A 22,883-nucleotide genomic window follows, 5' to 3' on the forward strand; every position below is an offset into this window, starting at 1 on the left:
GGTTAACTACTGAATTTGGGTGTTGTGGTTCCAGATTGTGTTGACTAGAATTTTGAGGTGTTGGGAGGGAGTGGAGCTGGAAGTGGGAGATTGAGTAGATGGGAGAGACTGGGTCTGTGTGCAATGAGAGGAGGTTGAAGTTTGTTGGAAAGGTTGTGGAGGGTGAGTGAGTTGCCTTTCCAGAGGTGGGAAACCAGGAGGATTGGATAGTTTTTTGAGGTGGAAGGTGGCATGCTGTTCTAATTTGCGGTTGGCCTGTAGGAGGATGCTACGAACAGCCGGTGTGGATGTGGGAGAGGAAACATTGAGGACTTTGATTTGGGATAGGAGTTGACGGGTGTGTTCAGTGGCTGAATCGATGTATAGGTGAAGGATTAGGTGGGTGAGGGCATTGTGCAGTTTGTAACTGGTATAAGGACTGATGGAAAGAAGGATTGCAGCCAGAGATGGGAACTTTAACTGTGAGGCCTTTGGGAGTAATGCCAAATGTCAGACAAGCCTGAGTAAATAAAATATGGGAGCGTCATCTGGCTAGAGTGAAGGCATGTTTGCAGAGGGAATGTAAATAAAATTTAATGGGTTGTTGTAGGGATGTCGTGAGGTTGACATGGTATTAGAAGGTGGAAAGGGTAATATGAGGTTAAAGTGAAAATAAATAGAAATATATAAAGGGAGAGATAAAGGTGTGAATAAAAGTCGAAAAAGTGTTGGTTTGAGATGAGCTATGTTAATCCTGTGCTGAACTTAGGTTGGTGAACACCAATGGGTGCAAAGGTTAGGTAGTTGTGTTGTCTCCAAAACACGTTAAAGGGTGGGGAAATTCAGGAAAATTTCGAAAAAAATTTCTCGAAAAAAGTTTCGAAAAAAAAAAAAAATTCGAAAAATGTTTCGAAGAAAATTTTCCGAAAAAATCTCGAAAAAATTTTCCGAAAAAAATGCGTGTAAATGTATTCAAAGGGCTGGTTGTGTACTGGCAGGTTATGAGAATGCTTGCACTTTCTTCTATGTTACAATAATGTTAATGCCAATTATTATTATTATTGTATGTGCTGATGCATGTTATTGCTGGTCCGATGTAAGAGATGATGTTAAGGTCCTAATCCAGTCAGCTTAAATTAGGGCTTCATAGACTGTGGTACACGAGGACATTTTAGATGGTACCCCTACAAGTAAACAAAACATATACTGATATAAGAGGAAATCAAAAGAAAATGAGAAAGATGAAAAAAAATAAGTAAACTGTTTATTATTTCAAAAGTAATCACCATGACTATTAATACTGTGAAACAAGACGGTAAACTGCCTTCATGGAAAAACGTTTGCAGTTGCCTATGCTTCCATGATTGTACCCAAGTGTGCACATCTTTGTCCAAAGCAAATCAACAACCACAAATGTCTTTCTTCAGGGCTCCAAAACAAGAACTTCTAGCTAAATTAGTGTGAGTAGACAATTGTTGGTGTACGGGAGAAGACAACAGTCAGACTTGTATAGGCTTGCTGATGCAATTGTTAGCCTGCTGAAACTATTACCACATCATTATTTTGGCAAATAATCATTAGCTAGTGTAATGTAGTGTGTTACATTATGCAATTAGTATACTTTATTTGCTTAGCCTCCCTGATATTGCAAATGTAAAAAAAACTATATTTGACTCATGTTTGTAATCCTTTTTCCATAACTTCCAATTGAATCTCAAAGCTGAAATTTATACTGAAGTTTGATATCATAAAGGTCTATTAACTGTGAAATTTTAAGATTTTTATCTGGTCCCCCAACAAAAATATTGCAGGTCACAAAATGGAAAAATAAAAATAAAATCAATTTTTTAAAATAGTGTATTTTTTAAGTGTAAGTTGCTGACCATTGATGTTCTATAAAAAGTAACTATACTATACAGTGTAATAGCAGAAAAAATATTAAATCTGTGAATTTAATCTTTCTTTGGGAAACTACTGTTCAAAAATCGAGGTTTTTTTTTTTTTTTTTTTTTTTTTTGAGCTGATAACTTTGAACTAATAAAATATATTAAAGAATACATTCAGCTAAGTGATAATGATGTTAATTTGTAGCCCAGCATGAGTTGAACTGAATGCATTTTTTCTGAAAGGCTTAGGGCAATCCACTACTGAATAACTGTAAAAAATGTAGATGCTGGCCAAATACGAAAAAACGCATGCGGCCTGGAACAAATATGGCTGCCACTTCAAAATAATAAACAATACTTTTTAAAAAAAAATTTTTGTTACTACCAAATATTGGAGAATTCACCCAGCAAATATAAAATTTTTCTGAGATGGTCAAGCAACCAATTATTTTTTTCTTGGACCACTTGGTATGGACTGACCCATAGAGCAAATGTATTAAGAATTATAGTGATTACTTTTGAAATAATAAAGTTTACTCACTTCTTTTCCACATGTCCATTTTCATTTGACTGCTCCTTATGTAAGTAAAATTATACTATTATGTTACTTTATTTTTAAAGAAAAACGACAATGAGAAAACTGATTGATAAAACTAGAATCTAGATAATATTAAAGAAAATGGATTTACCACATAATGTTTCTTTCAGAGTGTATGAAGGACACATGAAGATCAGACTGTATGCTTACCACCACTTCCTTCATTAATCATTGCTGCCTTGACCAGGAGTGATTCAGCTTGTATTGACATTGGCGATACTCTGATTGGGCCTTGTTAGTGGTTATACAAAAGTTTTCATGCCGTTTTGCAACTACTGCCAACTTACACAGTGCACTAATGTGTCGTGCTGCAGTAGGCATTACACAGTGAACGATTAATTGTTGTTAGTGTCACATTGCTGGACGTTACGTTAAATGACACTGTGATGAGAAGAAAGTTTGTGTGTGGAACTGGAGTGTTACAATGAACTGATTCTTGACCACTGTAACTGTGATTGTGTGGCATACATCATTGTGTTTTAAGTTAACCATGAAGTGATATTTAACGAAGGAAGCTTCTCCTACCTCCAAGTATGCAGTTAAGAAAGTTAAACCGACACCTAATCTCAAGGATTGATTGACTGATTTCTTTATTAATCCATGTAACAATTTACATTGTGTGGATTTCGTCAGCAAAATCATATAGAATACAATATACCTACAATTTATACTCATAAAATTAATATTTACACACATTTTTAAAGTTTCTTACATTAGCTTTATATCCTTATGTAATTTTCTTATGGAACTGTACAGTTCTGGATTTCATATTATAATTATTTCCTCATGTATTACAATGCAGACTACTTTAATTATGCGACATGTTTTAATTCAGGTAGTCCGTTACTGCATAATAATTTTTATTTAATAATTTTTTTTTTAGTTTTGTTTTGAACTGTCCAATTGTGTCAATATCTTCTATATTTTGGGGTAATTTATTATATAATTTAACGGCATTGTACAACAAGCTCTGCTGAGTTTTAACTTCATTTTTCCTCTCTAGATGCAGATTGTATTGGTTTCTAGTTTCACAGCTGTGTACTAATGAATTTTTAACATAGCAGTCTTTTGTCCTTTTTTTTTTACTTTGAAAAATGTATTCACATGGGACAGTTAGGATTTCCAGCTTTTGGAAACGTTCAAGGCAGTGAGTCCCACTGCCACTCCTGGTTATTATACAAATTACTTTTTTTCTGTAATTTGAAAACTATTTGAATATTTTTACCATTGACTCTCCAAAATATTATTCCACAGGTAATAACAGAGTGGATATAAGAAAAATATACAGATCTGACACGTCTAGTATCACACACTGCAGTCAGAATTCTAAGAACATAGCATGCCGTAGCGATTTTGTTAGTATGTATTTTAATATGTTCTTCCTACTTTAACTGACTGTCAACATGCATACCAAAAATTTTGTGTAGTCTACACATTCTATAGTTTCATCGTTTAACTTAAAGATGTTATAGTGTGGTTTTTTTCAGACATAGAAGTTAACAGTATTTGTTTTTTTTTCTAAATTTAGTGTTAGTTTATTATTGGATTCCCACTCACGTACAATGTTTAGTGTTTGTTTGGCTTTTTCTTTCAGTGCATCTGCTGATTTGTCACTGATTAGAACATTTGAGTCATCTGTAAACAATATTGTTTGTCCATTCTTGATGGTCTGTGGAAAGTCATTTATATAAAAAGTTACTCACAATTTGCCTTTACAGTAAAGGCTAGCACAGAAACCAGTGATAATCCACTTAATTGGTAAACCTATAGATTTTTTAAAGGAAATTTACATTTTGTAAAAATGAATCTGTATGAATGCCAAATTTTGTTAACACTGATATGAACTTGATAAAAGCCTCATACCTGGCTAGTTTTAGAATTGCAAAGGAAGGAAAACCTCACACAATTGGCAAACCTCTCTTACTGCCAAACACGTCTTCCAATACTGAAGAAACATTGTTATATTATGAATGCCAGAGTGCACTTATATCACTCTTCAAGTACCCGAGATTACAGATGGCACAAACAAGGCTTAGATCCTCCGTTTTGTACATTTTGGCTATCATGAAGAATTAAGAGAAGAGCTTTTATTTTGCTAACCACTTGAATCAAATATTCCAGTACACAACATTTTCAATATGACTAACTTTCATCGGTAAAAAGTAGGTATTCCTGGGCAAAAATGTGTTGCTATTTGTCAGACAGAGCCAAGGCAATGTACTGTCACTGAAAGAGCTGGCAACAAAAGTGAAAATAGTTGCACCCAATTGTCGAAGCACACCCTATACGATACACCGAGAAGCATTGGCTTCCAAGGATATGCCTCAAACACTTCATATGGTTTTGACAGATGCTGGAAAGATTATAAACTTAATTAAAGCAATGACTCATGGCTGTTCACGCTATTGTGTGAAGATGTGGGAGATAAATTAAAAAGTTCGCTTTTTCATACTGACGGAAGATGGCTCTCTCTTGGCAAGATTTTAAGCCGGATATTGGAACGACGTCCGTGGCTTCTGTGATTCTCAGTTGCAAAAACAATGACACAAAGAACTGTTTTGCTTATGATCAGTGGTTATCAAGATTGCCCTATTTAGCTGATATCCTTGACATGCTTCACATTTTAAATATGGGGCTACAAGGACAAGGCACAACAGCTCTCTAAGCAGATAGCAAAATATTGTCTTTAGTTCACAAATACTGAATAATAACTTTTTCACATTCCCTACTCTTAAATCATTTTCGGAAGACAATGAAAGATTTATTTCAAGACACTGTTACACAACTAGAGGTCATTCAGAAAAGTTTTGGAAAGTACTTTCCCAAAGATTAAACAAAATATGACTAGGTAAGGAATCAATTTTAAGGAAAGGTACCAGAAGAAGTAATCATGAAAATGAAATAAACTTTCGTTGACATGAGTAATGACATTTGAATGGAAGATGTTTTCAAAAACGGAACTATGTTTTCTTTTTGGGTGGGAACAAAAACACAACACCGTTCTCTTTTCAAACAAGTAATCTGATTTTTGGCACTTTTTGTTACTGCTTACATGGATGAAAAATGGACTTCCTGAGCTTCTGTATATTAAGAATAAATATAGAAACAGAGTTAGTGCTGAAGAAGACTTGCGAGTCAATTTGAGCTCAATCTAGGCAGACTCTGAAACTGTAATTAAAGATAAACAGCAACTTGCTTCCAACTGATACACATAGTGTTCTTTCATCATAATCTAAATTTGCAGAATGACTACACACTGATTTTGAAGTCTGATTTACCACAAAAGTTTGATATGATTCTAAATATTTGTGCTTTTTGGCCTCTGATTTATTTTAGTCCATGTTCAGTTTATTATTCTCTTCCGCAACTGGTTTATATTATTTGTGATCAAAATGTTCGATATATATTTAAATGTCATTCCTTTCTTAACACTGAATATTTGTATCAGAACCAGTTTAGTTTAATTTCATATTATTTGTGACAAGTAAGTATTGCATGTGAATGTGAATGAACCTGTAAAATAGTCCTTCCACAAAACCTTATTACCTGTGTGTCACATTTCCACCAGCTGGCAGCACGATGCAAAAACCACATGTGTACTGTCAACACAGGGCAAAATGGTCAAAATTATTCCCCAAATTCTGTTCCTCACTCCAGAGGCAGACATCGCTCAACCTTCCACAACCCCCCCCAGCCACCCCAAATACCCACCAGCTCAAAGTTAATTAAAAAGTGAACAAGCCATAGTGGTACACCAAAATTTCTAAAAACTGCCAAGTGGTGCACAGTACAAAAAGTCTGGGACCCCTGGCTAAATAAACCATAAATAAATGACTTATGAACAACAGGATCAACATGAAAAATTATAGGAGACAAAAACACACACAGTCATTTGACTCAGATTGGGGGGGGGGGGGGGGGGGGCACAGGTTGAATGAGAGTAAACATCAAGATCATCACTCACTTTATTTCCTTTATAACTGAAGCCTAAAGATTTTCAGGAGAAAAAAAGGATGACCTGCTAGTTTGATCTTTGTGGCATCATCTAAGGCAGAGAGCCAGGTGAACAGTAGAGACAAGGAAGAAAAAGAGCAAAAGGCAAGAAACTGCAATGAGGTAGCCAGAGACCGACCCTAGCACCCCCCACCCCCCTCCATCTCTCTCTCACTCCCACACTTTACTCCACAGGTCTATTCTGCAGTGGGAGGTTAACTCCTACAACCGTTCAGCAGACCCCACTTCACTGTAGAATACTGGCTGAATGTTCACGTCATAGAATGGAAAAAAGGAAATGGGGTCATAGAGATAAGCTTTCAATGAGTGTACACAAACCACTCTCTTGAATAAAATGTAAAACTGCGATGTGGACTGGATGTCGTCACTCAGTAGAGATAAAGGGTTGTCAAGTTGCAATGTTCACTGAGAGGCAGTGAAGTTGGGGCTCTCTTAACAGGATATAACCCGATGACAGACTTTCCTTTTCTTTCTTTTTCCTGTTATAACAATGGGGTGAATACTCTCACCTGAACATATGGCCACGGGTTGGTCAGGTACAGACGATACACGGCCAGAAAATGACAGTACATTTCCTTCGAGAAGGGTGAGGAGGAGAAGGTCTTGTACTTGTGGACTCCTTAATGGTATAGAGCTTGTTCGTAGTGGCCATAATGAGCCATTCTTTATTCCAAGCCACCAAAAGTTGAAGACATAGTCAATTTCAAGCTGGATCCCAGTATTCTCATTTTCAGGGTTTCATCTCAGTAGCTTTCTTTGCTAACCAGTCAACAAGATTGTTTCAAGAATCGCTACATTTCTTGGGACACACAGGAATACAGTCAAGGTCCCAATATTGCCGAGGCAAGAAAGAAGATTGCGAATGGTCAAAACATGTGAGTTTCTAGGATAGAAATGGCTTATTGTCTGCAGGCTGCTTAAATGTGCAGCAAATGCAAATATAAGGAAGGGATTGGAAAGTGGCCACTAATTATGCTGTAAAACAATTCACTCAGATGGTATTGAATGTTGCTCATGATCCCCAAAATGTGTGTCGACATTAGAGCTGTCATTACAGATGACTGTTGAATCAAGAAATTCACCAAGAACTGAGAGACTCAACCACTGAGTTGTCCATCATATCCTTTGGTAAAGTAGAAAGGTCCAGTCAGATTTCTGGACAAGGTATGCACCAGAGGGCATTTGCTAAGATAACTTGATGAGAGGGTACAATGGTGGGAGGTGAAGGTCATAACAAAGATACTCCAGACAAAGTACTGCTGGAACACCAAACCTGGACTAAGGGGAGCAAATCTCTGTGTTACAGAAAAGGATACGGTGAGCTGAGTGTTCAGCATGGCTGTGGGCATATTCTGCATGCTTCAGTAGTAATTGGTGATGTCTCATCCATGGAGGAGAAATCCTAGCCTCGATCAGGAGGCTGCCCAGAAGTCTAGTCTGAAAGGTGCCAGCTGCCAGCTGCCAGCTGGATCCCGTACTGTTGAACCAGGTCCAGAAGCTGTAATGTTGAAGTGACTACACTGATCTATAAGCAAGACACCCGTAATCCAGTCGGGATAGGACTAGTACTCTGCACAGATGCAAGTGGATGGAATAGTCCACACATCATAAGATGCGATTGTGGCAGTAGAGTGTAATGAGTTTTAATGGGTACTTCTTTTTAAGTTGGTACATACGCAGTAGACACATCAACCAAGCATCACATAAAAGTCCCAAAGATGATATGACATTAGTAGATCATAACAAAAGGGAAGTTCTGGATCTGAATGAACGGTTCTACATTGGCAGAACTACAAACAAGTGTCTTTGTGGTGAAAAACTGTAAGTCATGGGTGAGAGCTCAGGATAGTGATATCCTTATGGCACCTTGCATCTGGGTTTCAGCAATGTTCATGACTGAAGAACTGTAGGAAACACAAAAGTCAGTCACATACAGTGGCAGTAAACCAAACAGGCCAGTGAGACTATACACCCCCACAGCCACTGCAAGCCCATTAATTGCTATCAGAGAAAGGGTCATACTGAGCACAGAACCCTATGGAACCTCATTTCCTCATATATGGAGTGTACTATAGGATGCCTCAACTTGGACAAAAACAACTGGAGAGAAACAAAATCCTAGGAAAATCAGAAAGAAGCCCCATTTGTATACTATTCCTGAAGTCAAAGAAGACAGCAGTCAGGGATGGTTGATGGGAAAAAGCTGTCTATGTAGCAGACTTCAGTCAAATTAAGTCATCAGTTGTGGATCAACCCTCTCTAAATCCACACTGGCTGTTGCATAAAAAATCCCTTTTCACAAGAATCCAACGCAGCCATCAGTTCACCACTCATTCAAGCAAAGAACACAGAACATTCCTGAGACTTATGAGTCTGTAGCTATACATTTTGTATTAAGTTTCATTCAGGCTCCAAATCACATGTTGCTACAGGAAGTGTAATCATCATTCTTTGTTTTTACTGTCTAGTACTGAAGTAGTTGTGTCCTGTATCACTGGATGGTAGGGCGGCATTGAAAGCATGTCAAGCTGCTTTCTTGAGGGCCCATCATCAAGGACACTCGGTTGGGTAATAGTGTGGGAGAGTCATGACAATCGGAAGTAATAACTCTCACAGAAGTTATCATGTGTGCTGAATTGGATTGAAGTGACAAGACCAGGGCTACACATCACAAGATCAATGGCTGTATACACTCCATGTGCCACATTAAAATGAGATAGTGTGCCTCTGTTTAGTAACCATAGGTCAAGGTCTGTGATTACCGTTGCTGTTCCATTGCAGTACCTCAGTTGATACTCTGTCACTACTCCTCAATCGGTTGTCAGTACCAAAATAGAATAGGAGGTGAAAAGCTGGAGGTAGCTAACAGATCAAGTCAACTATATCCTGATGTGTCAGATTCCTGTCTGGAGAGAGATAGGCATTACAGAGAGTAAAATCCATAGTTGCCTTTATGTAAACAGTCACACCTTCTACTACTGTACTGATTAAACTTTATCACTAAAAATATCCACAAGCACCAGTGTCCAGACACCAGCTGATGCCCTTTCAGGGCCAACTCCACTTTTGAAATGGGCACAACAGCTATATAGTGTAGGGGTATGTTTTAGGGAACCTAGTTACCTGAAGGGCTATAAATTTTGAAGGATAAAAGATAAGTAGGTGATTGAGTTCTGCAAGGTGGTAAAAATTACATAACAGATCCACTGGATGGTGGTTGTATAGGTACCCATGGGTGACAGGGAGGCAGTGAGAGGATGGGTCATGTTTCAGTCTACATGCACCACATGTTGACTAAGGATGATGTCAACATAGGTAATTTCAGTTTCAGTGGTAGAGGGGAAGAGGATTTCAGTGCAACTGATGCTGTCAGGTACACCTCCACCTTTGGTTTTTTCCTTGAGTTGTCCTGCAGCCCACAGTTCACATCTCCACGGATCACTAAAATGTCGTACCCTGAGACAGCGACAGTCTGCCAATAAAGTCCAGGTGAAGGTTATCCTGTGCTGGGCAATGCTGGATGGTTTGACTCCTTTTCCAGCAAAGGGTAGGGAAATGAGGTCCCTGAAGTGGGTTTGAAGGAACAAAGGGAAAAAAGAGTCTTGTCTCCCTCACATACAGAAGAATTCAGGGGCCACCCAGGCCTAACATTGAGAGAAAACCAGTTCACTTCACCTTTATTATAGATAGAGTTTAATTACTGAATTTGTACAGTTTGTGGTCATTTGAACTGGATGTGGAGGTTTACATTTTTTTCTTTGTCTCAGAATACAGAAGGTGGTTAAGGCTTTTGTTCACTGCATCTTTTTTTTTTCTTTCTTTAACATGGGACAGTTCGAAGAACATGGGGAGTGTTACCTCTGCAGTTTCCACATACAGAGGTGCTGATGCAGGGTTGACAACATGTGTCCAAAACACTAACATTAAAACCGCATGGAAGGTGGTAAGAAACACTTTATATTACAGAAGGGTACCAATATTTGGCCTTTCCAGGTAATAAGTCCTCTTTGAAAGTCAAAACTGAAGGCTGAAGTACCCTCTCTATGATTCTTTGCCTCCCCCCCCCCCTTCCAGTTGCATACAGTGAACAAAACAGACACTCCATTTTTCCAAATTTTTCATGCAGTCCTCCATGTGTCTGTAACATGAGATCTCAATGAGAAATAACACCCTGGACCACACAGATGTTCTTGTGGAGAGGGTGCGGTGAAGGTGATGGCGGCATCAGTGAGCTTCTCGCAGCGGGCCAGCACCTGTGGCTGAGGAGGTACTGCTGTTTTAATGAGGGTACAACCACTTCCAGTCTACTAAAGAATGCTACTTCCCCACTTTTTTTGTCAATACGTAAGAACAGTGGTTCTGTATTCAAAACGGTTCGCCACTAGTTTGGTCACACACTGGTTACTGAGGCGAGTATTTCTCGCCATTTCTGATGAATTTGTTTTCCTCTCATGCCATTGTCACTAAAAGGAAAGCCTTTTGATTGTCCCTTTCCTCACTGTGCCAGTTTGTTCTGTCTGGTGAGAATTCTGAGGCCTTCTGGTCATCTGTGTGAAAGGTTTATGCTCTTCATTGCAAATCATCCAAGATGGTTGCAAACAAGGGCTCTACCCGCAGGTGTCACCCCCACCACAGCAATACATGCCCAGCATGGCAGCCATCACTATGAGTCCCCACGTCCCTAACTCAACAGGTACATACTCCTTTGCGTTATGTGAGGTATTTGCAGCTCTGACATCAACAATGCATTCCCAAAACTGCTAAGGCCCTACGACTATATAGGTGTCTGATGACCCCTACAATGGACTGGCTAGTATGTTACATTTCAGGTGTCTAATCTGTCTTGACTGACTCAGACAAGAGGAGCATAAGACAGAATTGAACAGTTGATGGAAAATGTTTCACAATCAGTGAACTTCTCTGCACAGCCCATATTACCATAATTTTTTTGAAAAAGATGGGTGTCAAACCCAATTCAACAGAATGAACACAGCTCAGTCAAGAAATTTTGGGAAAAATGTTTGAATTAGTAACCCTAGTCAGTATCCAAGAGCAAAGCCAGATTATCAAGACAGAAGCTGTCCTACACACCAAGTCAGAGAGAAGGTGCAATCAGACAATAGGACTGCAATACAAGAAAGGAAGGCACTGCAATGGCTCAAGGCACCATGCTTGCCATGCATGTACCCACAAAAGAGTAGTGAGCCCAAGGAGAGGATAGCTGGCGAATTATACTTATGGTATGGAAAGAGGAACTAGCACCACAAGAGATCAGAGTCCTCCGTTAACCAATCATGTACTTACAAAGCAACTGTAAGCTCCCTTGGGGTGGAATTTGAGTGGAGCAAAGTACCAGTCCTGAGCTCATGTGGGGCTCTGAGGGGAGGGCAGATGGAGGAACGTGATAGGATGGGGCAGGTTAGAGCACCACATGCAGGAACAATGAGAGAAATAAAAGTGGTAGTACATGGGGAAGTGGAGGATCCAGATTAGGAGGACATACAACGTGGTAATGAAAGGACAGAATAGATGAACTGAACAAACTGAAATAAATAACCAATAATGAGGACATAAAAGACAGAAATTGGGGCAGGAAACTGGAATGTACTGAGAAGAGACTGGTGCAGGAGATGGAGCAGTGGGTCTTACTGTACCATTCCTCAGTATTTTTACTTTTTATTTTTATTAATTAAATGAATGGTAATTCTTAAAGTTGTTTTAACAGAGGGAGGACTTGATGCAACTCTACAGGTTTGTTACTTTCACGCCGTTCTTAGTATATGTATAAATAAGAAGGAAAATGTGCACTGTATGATTTACTGCACATTACTGGTAATTTTTATTTCTCCCTTGTGCAATGAATGATAAATGTGAATGTTGTTTTGTACACATTCTACAATAAAGTAAAGCAAACTGAGCAAAATGACAGCAGCAAACGTAGTGTCATCACAGCTGAAATAAGTTATTAACAATTCATAAATGATGACAACACCACACAGAATAATGAACAGACAGACAGAGACAGACAGAGAGATTCTCTCCTCCTCTCCGCTTTCTCTCCCACTCGTTCTCGATTTACTTATTGAGATATTCCTGAACTCACTGCAGTTGTTGCTTTCGAAGTTTGTCTTGAGTTCGTTCTCTCTGCAGCCGTAGTTCTTCCAGTTCTGCCTGCTTCCTTATTGCTTCTGCTTCTTGCCTTTTTAAAGCTTCTGATTCTTTCTCCTTCTCCCTGAAATTGCCATATTTGAATAAGACATTCAGCTGACAATTGACGATTATGGTGGCTCATCCCACTATAGTAAGCAATTTTTTTTAAAAATTATATCAATCAAAAGGACAAGTTGTTCTAATTTCATTTTGAATTACATTGCTTTAATATTGTCAGGTAGATGATAATTTTATAATAAAGGATAGTGGAGTGGAAAATCTGGTGCTGCCTGTGGGAGTTTGCAGGGATGTGGTGGGGACAGGATGTGGGGCTGAAAGGTTCAGCATTGAAAGAACTTGCAAGAGGGATTGGTTAAGGACTATGAAGATGCATTTACAGGATAGAATGTGTGTGTGTGTGTGTGTGTGTGTGTGTAACATTTGAGTGGGGGTAGGGAAGGAGATAAGTAAGTGAGACTAGTGATGGTCGTGTGTGTGTGTGTGTGTGTGTGTGTGTGTGTGTGTGTGTGTGTGTGTGTGTTTGTGTTTGTGTGTTGGGGGGGGGGGGGGGGTTTTGAGGCCAGAAACCTAACCAAAAGTAGGTTCCCTGTATTTTCACCCTTCTTTCACCGTGCAAGATGTGTGCCATACATCCTCCCACTATCACCTACTCGAGACCTGTCACAGGCATGTCCTATGGTAATAATGAGGTTAATCCACAGTTATAATGCTGTCATAACTGATACTGTATTTACATCCCCATTGGGTCTTGCATATGCAAATTCACATAAATTTTTGGGCACCATTGTTGATGACCACTTATCATGGAAAGAACATGTAGATAATATTTGCAAGAAAATCAGTAGAAATGTGTATCTACAGAAATGGGTCTCAGCCTGCTTGGACCATGATACTTTAAGCAAATATATTTTGGGTTAATTCATCCGCACCTTCAGTATGGTATTGAGATATGGGGTGGGGCATCAGCAGTTCATGTAGATAGACTTTTTAGATTACAAAAAAAAAAGACAGTAAGAATGGTAGCCAAGGTAAAGAAGAGAGAGCCTTGTAGAGACATCTTTACAAAACATAAAATTCTTACAGTGTACTCCATCTATATACTGCAGGCAGTCATGTTCGTGAAACAAAATCCTGAATTTAATTTGAGAAACAGTGATGTCCACAACTATGATACACAGGGAAGGGAAAATTTTCATAGAATTGTGACCAATAAAAAGGCAATTGACCACAGCCCACACAGATTGGGAGCAATTTTCTACAATGCACTACTCTGTGAACTCAAGAAAGTAAATCTAAATATGCTAAAGGGTAGACTGAAGCAATTATGAATAGAAACGTGTTGTTACTTTATAGAGGACTTTAAGTTGTAGTGCCATCTTGGAATACAGTGTATATAGACAATGTCTCCAATCTATCAGTGGTATAAAAGAATGTAATTATACACTATATTATGTGTACTGTACTATTATAAATATAAGCTAAATTGTGTTACACTATAGAGGAATCTACTTGTAGTGCTCTTTTGAAAAATGTGTACAGACATGTGTCTGATCCATATGTTGTTATGAAAGAATGTAAATAATTTACTGTATATGTGTAATGGAATGTCCGAAAAATTTTGTTATATGGACAGAAAATAAATAAACAAATAAATTAAGGTGTTCCACAGGCCTGAATTTTAGCAATTCTTTTTTTTTCTTGTATGCAGAAATGACTTCTCATTAAGAAGAAAGCATAATATGTGTTGTGTTGTGGAGTGCTCTCTGCCATGCCATTCACAGTGGTTTGCAAACAGAAATAGATGTAATTATTGCTTTGCAAAGCTGCTTAAGTCTTTAACAGATATTATAAAGAAATCCAGATCTCTGCTTTAATTATCATTCATCTACATTAGTCTTGGAGCATCCTATTTGGCCCTTAGTATTAATTTCATATGATGGACTTCTAAGGAGCTATGGACAAAGTCATTTTTCCCTCACTCCACCTACCAGTGGAATGATTAGCAACGGTACAAGGTACACACTGCCATGGCTTACAGAGTATGTATGTAGATGTAGATGGTTTTTCATGAAAGTAATTAACAAATTTTCTGGAAGGTACCACTGTCACTTTTACATATACTGTGAACAGTAATGGAGGAGATCGTGAAATAAAATGTGTTGGCAGCAAGTGTTTTTATATTGACTTCTGAATGACATGTGTAAGTTAATTTCGAATAACATCCTTACAAAACAGTGAAAGAACTATTATATCCGATGAGTCTAGAGACATCCAATTGGACTTCCAGAAAAATATCATCCACACCATCCTGAAGATAGCAAGGGCAGCTCAACAGTTCATGTAACTGAACTGCTGACAAAAAGAATGGAGAAAATACCTGAGAATCTGTTAGATGATGATCAGAATGGCTTTAGTGTAGGTGAAGGCACCACATGCAGTTCTGATGTAGTGCTTGACAATGGAAACAAGAATTAAGAAAACTCAGGACACATTTGCAGGATCTATCAACCAAGAAAAAATGTTTGACAATGTAAATTGATGCAAGACGTTTGGAATTCGCAGAAAAATTGGTGAAGATATAGGAAATGACAGGTAATATACCATACATATTTGAACCAACAAGCAACAGTAAGGAGGGAAGATCGAGAACAAATTGCTCATATTAAACAGAATGTAAGATAAGGATAGTCTTTCTCTTCTACTGCTGAATCTGTACATCAAAGGAGCAATGCTGGAAATAAAATAATGGTTCAAGAGTAGGATTAAAATTCATGCAAAAAGGACATCAATGATAGGATTTGCTGATGACACCACTATCCTCTTATGAACTGAATGGAATGACAGTCTACTGATACAGAAACTGAAAAAAATATTGTTTAGTGAAAAGTTTACCATCAAAATTTGAGACCACGAAATAGAACAATTAAGGAATTATGTTACCTTCAAAGCAAAAAATAAGTCATTGATAAAGCAAGGAAGACATCAAAAGTAGACTAGCACAGGCAAAGGGGGCATTCCTTACAGAAAGAATGCCTACTAGTAACATATTTGTCACAACAGCAGATACTCTGTAGGCAGTATTTACTAACGCTTCAATAACGATCAGCAACATATGCCACACATAATGTTTCTTATAACAATGAAAATAACTAATTTATGACAATATAATGTAATTGGACAGATTTAAAAAAAGAAAAACTACTCACTAAGTGAGGCAGGAGAACACACACATAAAAGACGGTTATACTCATGCAAGCTTTCAGAGTCAATTGCTCCTCTTTCCAGCAGAAGCGTTGAAGAGGAGGGAAAGGGGTGAAGGAAAAGTGTAGGTTTCAGAAAAGTCACACAACTGCGGGTCAGGGGCGGCTTACTGAACGGGATGAGAAGGAAAGCCTCTTTTCCTCTCATCCCGTCTGATAAATCTCCCTGACCTGCAGTTTTGGGTGACTTTTAAGAAGTCTCCCCCTTTTCCTAAATCTCTCCAGTCCTTGCCGGAAGGAGGAGCCACTGGCTCCTAAAACTTGCATGAGATAACCTTCTTTTAGGTGTGTGTTCTCCTGCAGCCACCTGGTAAGTAGTTATTTTATTTGTCCGCTTACATTAAATAATGTTTCTTACTTTATTACAGCCACCTGCTCCATCAGCTGCTGCTGTAGCAACTCGGCCTTTTTTCTCTTCAGCTCTTTCAGTTCCTCCTGCTTACGTTGTTCTTCCAAAAGCTTAGCCTCTCGCTCACGCAATGCTTCCATTTCCTCCTGCTCTCTCTTTGCTCTTAACTCTTGCTGCTCCTTGACTTGATCCACCCACGCCCGTTGCACCAACTGCTGCTGCTTCTGCCGTTCCCACTACAAATATATTACAGTTATGTACTGAGAATCATCTATGTTATTTCTCAACATTATTTTTTTTTTACATAACCAAAATTAATGACTGATCCATCATTTTCAATATTTCTTTCACCACTAATGATGAAAAATACACAGATTGTTTAAAAGCTATTGTTTCTGTCAAAAACATTATTTTGAAAACATCATGGTTCTTCACCATCATCTGTATATTCTGTTCTCATTCTTTTTTTCCCCCGCCAATACACCTAACATGTGGACAACATTTCAGGACGCACTTTCAGAAGATTTTCAGAGACAGTATGTGCCACCTGATGCCTACAACCTCGCTCTGCTAGAATAGAAGAATGTTTTTACATATCATGGCAAATCTTGCCAACCATTCAACCTGGTGACCCCTGGTGTGAATGTCACACAACACACAACAGAAGCATACAAGAACATACAAACGGCAAGACAGCTTACCAAAAGGTAAATGTAGGACAAAAGGCAACACATGAAGAAGTCTTACATTCAATAAGAAATAAAATTTCTAACAGTTACTTCACTGATGGACAAGACAAGCTAGTAAAACATTTGTCTACAAAACTTTGTTTCCCATTTGACAAGGTGAAAACAAGGTTTTTGCTGCCCATCTCTTACCTGGGGGACACACGTCACACATGACTTTCAAGCTACTCATCTTGAACACAGCACTCTCATCGATTCACACTCACACAAAGGATGTAAAACTTCTCCGTGACTCTGACCACATCTTCTGGGATGAGATTTCATTGGTTCCCAAACATGTGCTATGCACTGTCTATTGACATTAAGGAATCTCACGAATAATAATCTCGCTTATGGAGGCTAAATTATTCTGTTTGGTAGAGATTTCCGTAATGTATTACCCTTCATTAGACAAGCCAGTACAACAGCCATTGTTGAAACTATAGTTAAACAGTCACCTTTATTGCCTCATGTTAAAATTCCAAAGTTAACTCAAAATATGAGGGCAAATGATGATCCCATTTTCAATGAATGGTTACTTAAGTGTGATAATGGTGATTTACAAAATCAAACTGGTTACTTCACTGAAGCAATCAAAACTCCTAAATATTATTTTGTAGTTACGACAATTTTATTACCACTACATTCAATGTCACAGAAATCAATTACCAAAATGTTTCTAATTCCATTTAGAGGTAATTGCATGTCCAATAAGTGATGCAAGTACAACACTCAATTGACATGACATTTAGCTGGAAAGGCAAAGGGTTACTCAAGTTATGATTCTATCCAAACTGAAGAAATAAAAGAACATTCCATTGTATTCCATAGATTTCTTGAACTTTTTAAATCTGCCTGATTTACCATATCATTTGTTTTCAAATAAAATTGCTATTATTCCATTAATTAAAAGTCTTGATGCTAACCAGGGATTCATTAAAGGCGTGAGATTAGTGGTAACTCACTTATGTGAGTAAGTACATCATCACTGCTAAATTCATTAACTCTGATAAAACTGTGCTCATACCCTGCAAATACCTTCGGATACAACCAAGCCTTTCCAAATGTAAGGGAACAATCCCCAATAAAACTAGCCATAGTTATAAACACTAATAAAGCCAAAGGTCAAACACTTCAGAGGGCAGAATTGTATTTACCAGATCCTGTTTTCTCACGTGGGCAGTTATATGTGGCTTTTTTACGAGTTTACAAACTCAGTGATATTTATGTCTGTGCTAAAGAAACATACAGCCAAGAAGTAAATGATGATCAGATTATAATTTCTGTTTTCAAATAAGTTTTTTTTTTTAAATATAGAATGTTTAAAAAACAAAATTAATCTACAAAGACAATATCTACTCTTCATATGTTTTACAACTAAACTTCTAAGTAAATAAAAATGTAAATGTTTGTTTATTAAAAAGCATGTATCTCTGAAAGTTCTTGACCAATAGATTTGAACTTTGGACACAAAATGCATTAAAATACTCACATGTTTTTATATACTTACTGGAATTCCATCTTGCATATATCTAATTTGTATTTAATAAAAGGGGAAATGTTATAAAAATGTAAATGTCGGTTTGTTCAAAATTGTTAATCTCCAAAAGTTCTTGACCGACTGTGTTGAAATTTTGTCACAATGTTGAAGTCTAATACAGGAGTGCTTTTAGGTACCTTCTTCTGCAAAACTTGCAGGACTAGCACTCCTGGAAGCAAGCATATTGCAGAGACACGGCTAAGCCACGGCCTAGGGAGTGTTTCCAGAATGAAATATTCACTCTGCAGCAGAGCGTGTGCTGATATGAAACTTCCTGGCAGATTAAAACTGTGTGCCAGACCGAGACTCAACATCAACACCTTTACCTTTCACAGGCAAGTGCTTTACCAAGAGTACTCAGATCCCGAATTCCTGGCTAGTTCAACTGCATTGGCAATAACTGCACAATTTGGAGCCAGGAACATGACACTCTGTCCTCATTCCTCCACAACTTGGCCACCTTCATCCTCATTACTCAGTATCACACCAGACGGAACAATTTAAACACATCCTTTGCCAGGGCTTTGCCTAGATACCATCATGCTCAAAAATTAGGAACTTCTTACCCACAATGCTTTCAGTCTCTCTCAAAGTACTACTATGCTGCCAATGCAGTCTACAAAACATTCTGTCCATACGTATATCATATATATTCCCGTCTCCTTCACAGAATACCCCAGTACAGAACAAGTCTTTTTCACACCCTTATCCAGTCCCATCACAGTCATATACCCTGTAAGAGGAAGGGACATGTGAGTAAGCAATCATTCCATATACCAACTCTGTTTTACCTTTTGCACATGCAGGCCTGACCACCAATCAGTTGCTACCCAAATTAAGGCCACTGCCAACTGCGAGCAAGGGCATGGGCAACTACCTATGGGCAGAACACAATGCTCAACTTTAATGGTTGCCTCACAACTTGTGCTGTGTTGATCCTCTCCCAGTATCAGATTCTCTGGATTATGTAAATGAGAATTGTCCTTATAACACATCCTTTGCTCCTGCAGACCTCTTGGCCTCCACATCCGCTTGCCCGTTTCATACTCTCCTCCATCCCTGACTTCATGGCCTCCTCCTAACTTCAGCCCACTAATTTACACTCTAACTTTCTGTAATTTTTGGCATAGTCTTTTTTCCATCTCTTCCCCTCAAACCACCCTTCCATCTAATCATGTCCACCATGCAACTTCCCTTCCTGCATCACAATAAACCACTGCACATTCCTATTTTGTTTCCTTGATGTCTTTCCTTACCAGCCCTCAGTCACCCCTCCTCTATCTCCACACTATCACCTTTATTTTCTGATCCATACCATTTAATCCTTCATCCAATTCAGCTGTTAACACCAGAAAAAATGTAGCTGTATACTATCCAGGATCATATTTAAAAAAAAAGGAAATATATCATATTAAAATAAGGAATGCGTTTCACATAATAGAAAAGTGAAGACTGTACAGGAGCATATTAGAAAAGTGAAAACTGTGCAAGCACAGATGATAAAGTCAACTACTTAACTTGCAGAAAGCAAATGGTTCTGCACATGTGATGAAAGCAAAAGAAAATATCAAATGGGATGAGGAAACTAAAAAAAAAAAAAAAAAATTGGCAGTGTGTCAAGCACAAAGAACAGAAACATGATATAATACGCAGAATTAAAAATACAATTTGAAAATTTCCTCCAGAAAATGTGAGAAAATACCATAGTAATATGATAAAAAACTTATTTAAAAGAATGACATGAAGAATACAAAACTCAAACCTGTGCTTGACAAATAAAACATTTCATCAATTAAGATGACAAATGACATAGTAACTAACAATAAACACAAAATAGCACAAGCATTCCATGGGGACTTATTTAAATGTTAGCATGGTTTGAGAGGTAAGTCATAAACAGATAACTGATCATGAAAATAACAACATCACAGAAGCAATACAAGACATGGGTATAAAGCATTTCACAGTACAAACAAAGGAAAAGTGTGAAAGGATGGTGTAATATCATTAGAAATGGTGAAAGCTGAAGGTAAAGCAATACAAGAGGCATTGAATTTTAATGAAGCAAACGAATAAGTTAGCTTTAGAAATCGATATAGCACATTGGACTACTCACAAGTCAAGCATGAAATGATAGAAAAGGTGAATGAGATGAATAACAACTTTTCCTGGGATTCACAGATTCAGAAAAATCTTTGGAGTCAGTTAAACAGAATTGTACTAACAGTGCTTGAAAAACAAGGCACAGAGTCTTAGAATACTGAAAAATATATACATTAATGCTAAGGCTTCTGTAACACTTCATTAGGATAATGACAAATTCAGCACTTGAAAAGAGGAGACTGACATGGATATTCTAATGACACTAGAAACTATTTTCTGAAGTCTTAGAGCAACTTTTTATATGCTTACACTGAGCAAACCATGACTAAATGTGTGCTAATAAAATATATCTGAACTACCTTTATTTTGTTAAGAAGTTGCACTGTTTGCTCTTAGTGCCTGCAACGAAGCGAATGATGTCATATAGCCGCTCAGGAAGAAAATATTGGCGCTTCATCAGTCTAAGGTATTTGTTGTGAACATTCCAAAAAGACATGACTTAATCCCACAGTCCTGTGTAAATGAGGCTGTCTCACAAACAAACTCTAAGTTAGCAAAGTTGTGTAAGAATTTTAACAATACTTGTGTTGTAGATATAAGCAGTTTTGGATGAGAATTATTTACAAGACACGGTATGCACCTGAACAGATCAGGAAAAAAAAGCATTAGGTACCCTCTTAAAAACAAAAATATTGGAAAAAGTCCACAAATGTACCCCAAAGTTGGAACCAATCGCACTGAAATAGCTCTGGCCATCAAGTCAGACTCAGTTTCAAACTCAAATGTTTCAGTAATGAACGTACCGTGTCTGTAGCTACAGATAATTTTTTAGGCAAAAGTTTACATCTGTCTCTAATTCCAAAGTAATGATGATTTTTCATCAAAATGTGGGAGGACTTGGTAATAAAGTAAATGACATTACTGTTCTGTTAGAGGAACCACAAGGAATAAAAGATACTGGTGTATTATGTTTTAGTGAACATCATGTGAAAGATATTGAAAGGTTACAGCGAAGTGGTTACTGTCAGGCAGTACATTACTCTAGAACCATCATGGAAAACGGTGGAGTGGTAATTTATGTAAAAAACAACAAATCTTGCAATGCATTAGACATTAGATTTAAAGAGCCATTGTATAAAGCAACACGTTGAAGTACGTGGTGTTGAGATTACTGTCAATGACATCACGGCTGTAGTGTTAGCACCGTATAGATCTCCCTCAGGGAATTTGAATGTATTTCTTAAGCACTTAGATTCTTTATTATCCATACTGTACTCAAAGTCCAAGAAATTGATAATTACTGGTGACTTTAATGTTGATTTCCTAAATGAGAGCAATAGTAAAGCTGATTCAGTACATTTAATGGAGTCTTATAATCTGATGGCAATAGTAGATTTCCCAACTAGGATTACTGTTAACAGTATAAGTCTGATAGATAATATATTTATGGATAAGTCTAAATGCATGAGATCACTGTACATCCAATCCTTGGCCTTTCTGATCATGGTGGCCAGTTGCTTAGGCTCAATTACATCAGTGTGTGCAACAGTTCTGAGCATTCTTGGAAATCTTTTAGGATAATAAATGAACAGGGCCTTAACAATTCAATGACAGCTTAAAAGAGATAGATTGGAGCCCAGTTTATAGGGAAACATAAAGTACAGTTCCTTTTTAAATGAATTCATGTCTGTATTTGAGTCCATCTTTCCCAAAAAAAAGTAGTTAGAAATAGTCATATAGGCAATGCCAAGAAGTCTTGGATCACTACAGGGATAATAACATCTTGTAGAACAAAGAGGATGTTATACAGTTATCTCAGGACTTGTAATATTCCAAAGAAATGACAAGACTACAAACTTTACTGTAGCATTCTCAAGAAGGTTATAAATAAATCTGAAAGTATGTGCATAAAATCAGATATTGAAAGTTCAGAAAATGAAATTAAAGCTATATGGAATGTAATAAAGAGGGAAACTGGCAGGACAACAGGAAACATGTCTCAGGTAGAGATTAAAACAGGGGACTGTATCAAAATGAAACGTGAGTTGGTTGCAGAAATATTTAATAACCACTTTTTGAGAGCAGCTGAGAAGACAGGCTGTAATGGTTCTATGGAAGAATCATTGTCCTGCCTACAGAAAGCTATTAGCAACAGAATCCCACAGTTATCTTTACCTCCAGTTACTGTAAGCGAAGTCATAAGAGTAATTAGATCATTAAAAAATAAAAATTATGCTGGTGTGGACAATATTTCTAGT

General features: G+C 37.7%; 1 protein-coding gene across 5 annotated transcripts in view; it reads right to left on the minus strand.

Moving 5' to 3' along the window:
* Positions 1–22,883, minus strand: part of LOC126284460 (trichoplein keratin filament-binding protein) — a 713,651-nt gene that overhangs the window by 67,139 nt on the left and 623,629 nt on the right. For all 5 annotated transcript variants that reach the window (XM_049983385.1, XM_049983387.1, XM_049983386.1 and 2 more), the window contains 2 exons: positions 16,267–16,493; positions 12,581–12,709 (listed from right to left, as the gene is read on the minus strand). In XM_049983385.1, coding sequence (XP_049839342.1) covers positions 12,581–12,709; positions 16,267–16,493 — 356 coding nt within the window. The remainder of the gene's footprint in view (positions 1–12,580; positions 12,710–16,266; positions 16,494–22,883) is intronic.

The sequence above is a fragment of the Schistocerca gregaria genome, chromosome 8 (assembly GCF_023897955.1).
Source record: "Schistocerca gregaria isolate iqSchGreg1 chromosome 8, iqSchGreg1.2, whole genome shotgun sequence".
Taxonomy (NCBI): Eukaryota; Metazoa; Arthropoda; class Insecta; order Orthoptera; family Acrididae; genus Schistocerca; species Schistocerca gregaria.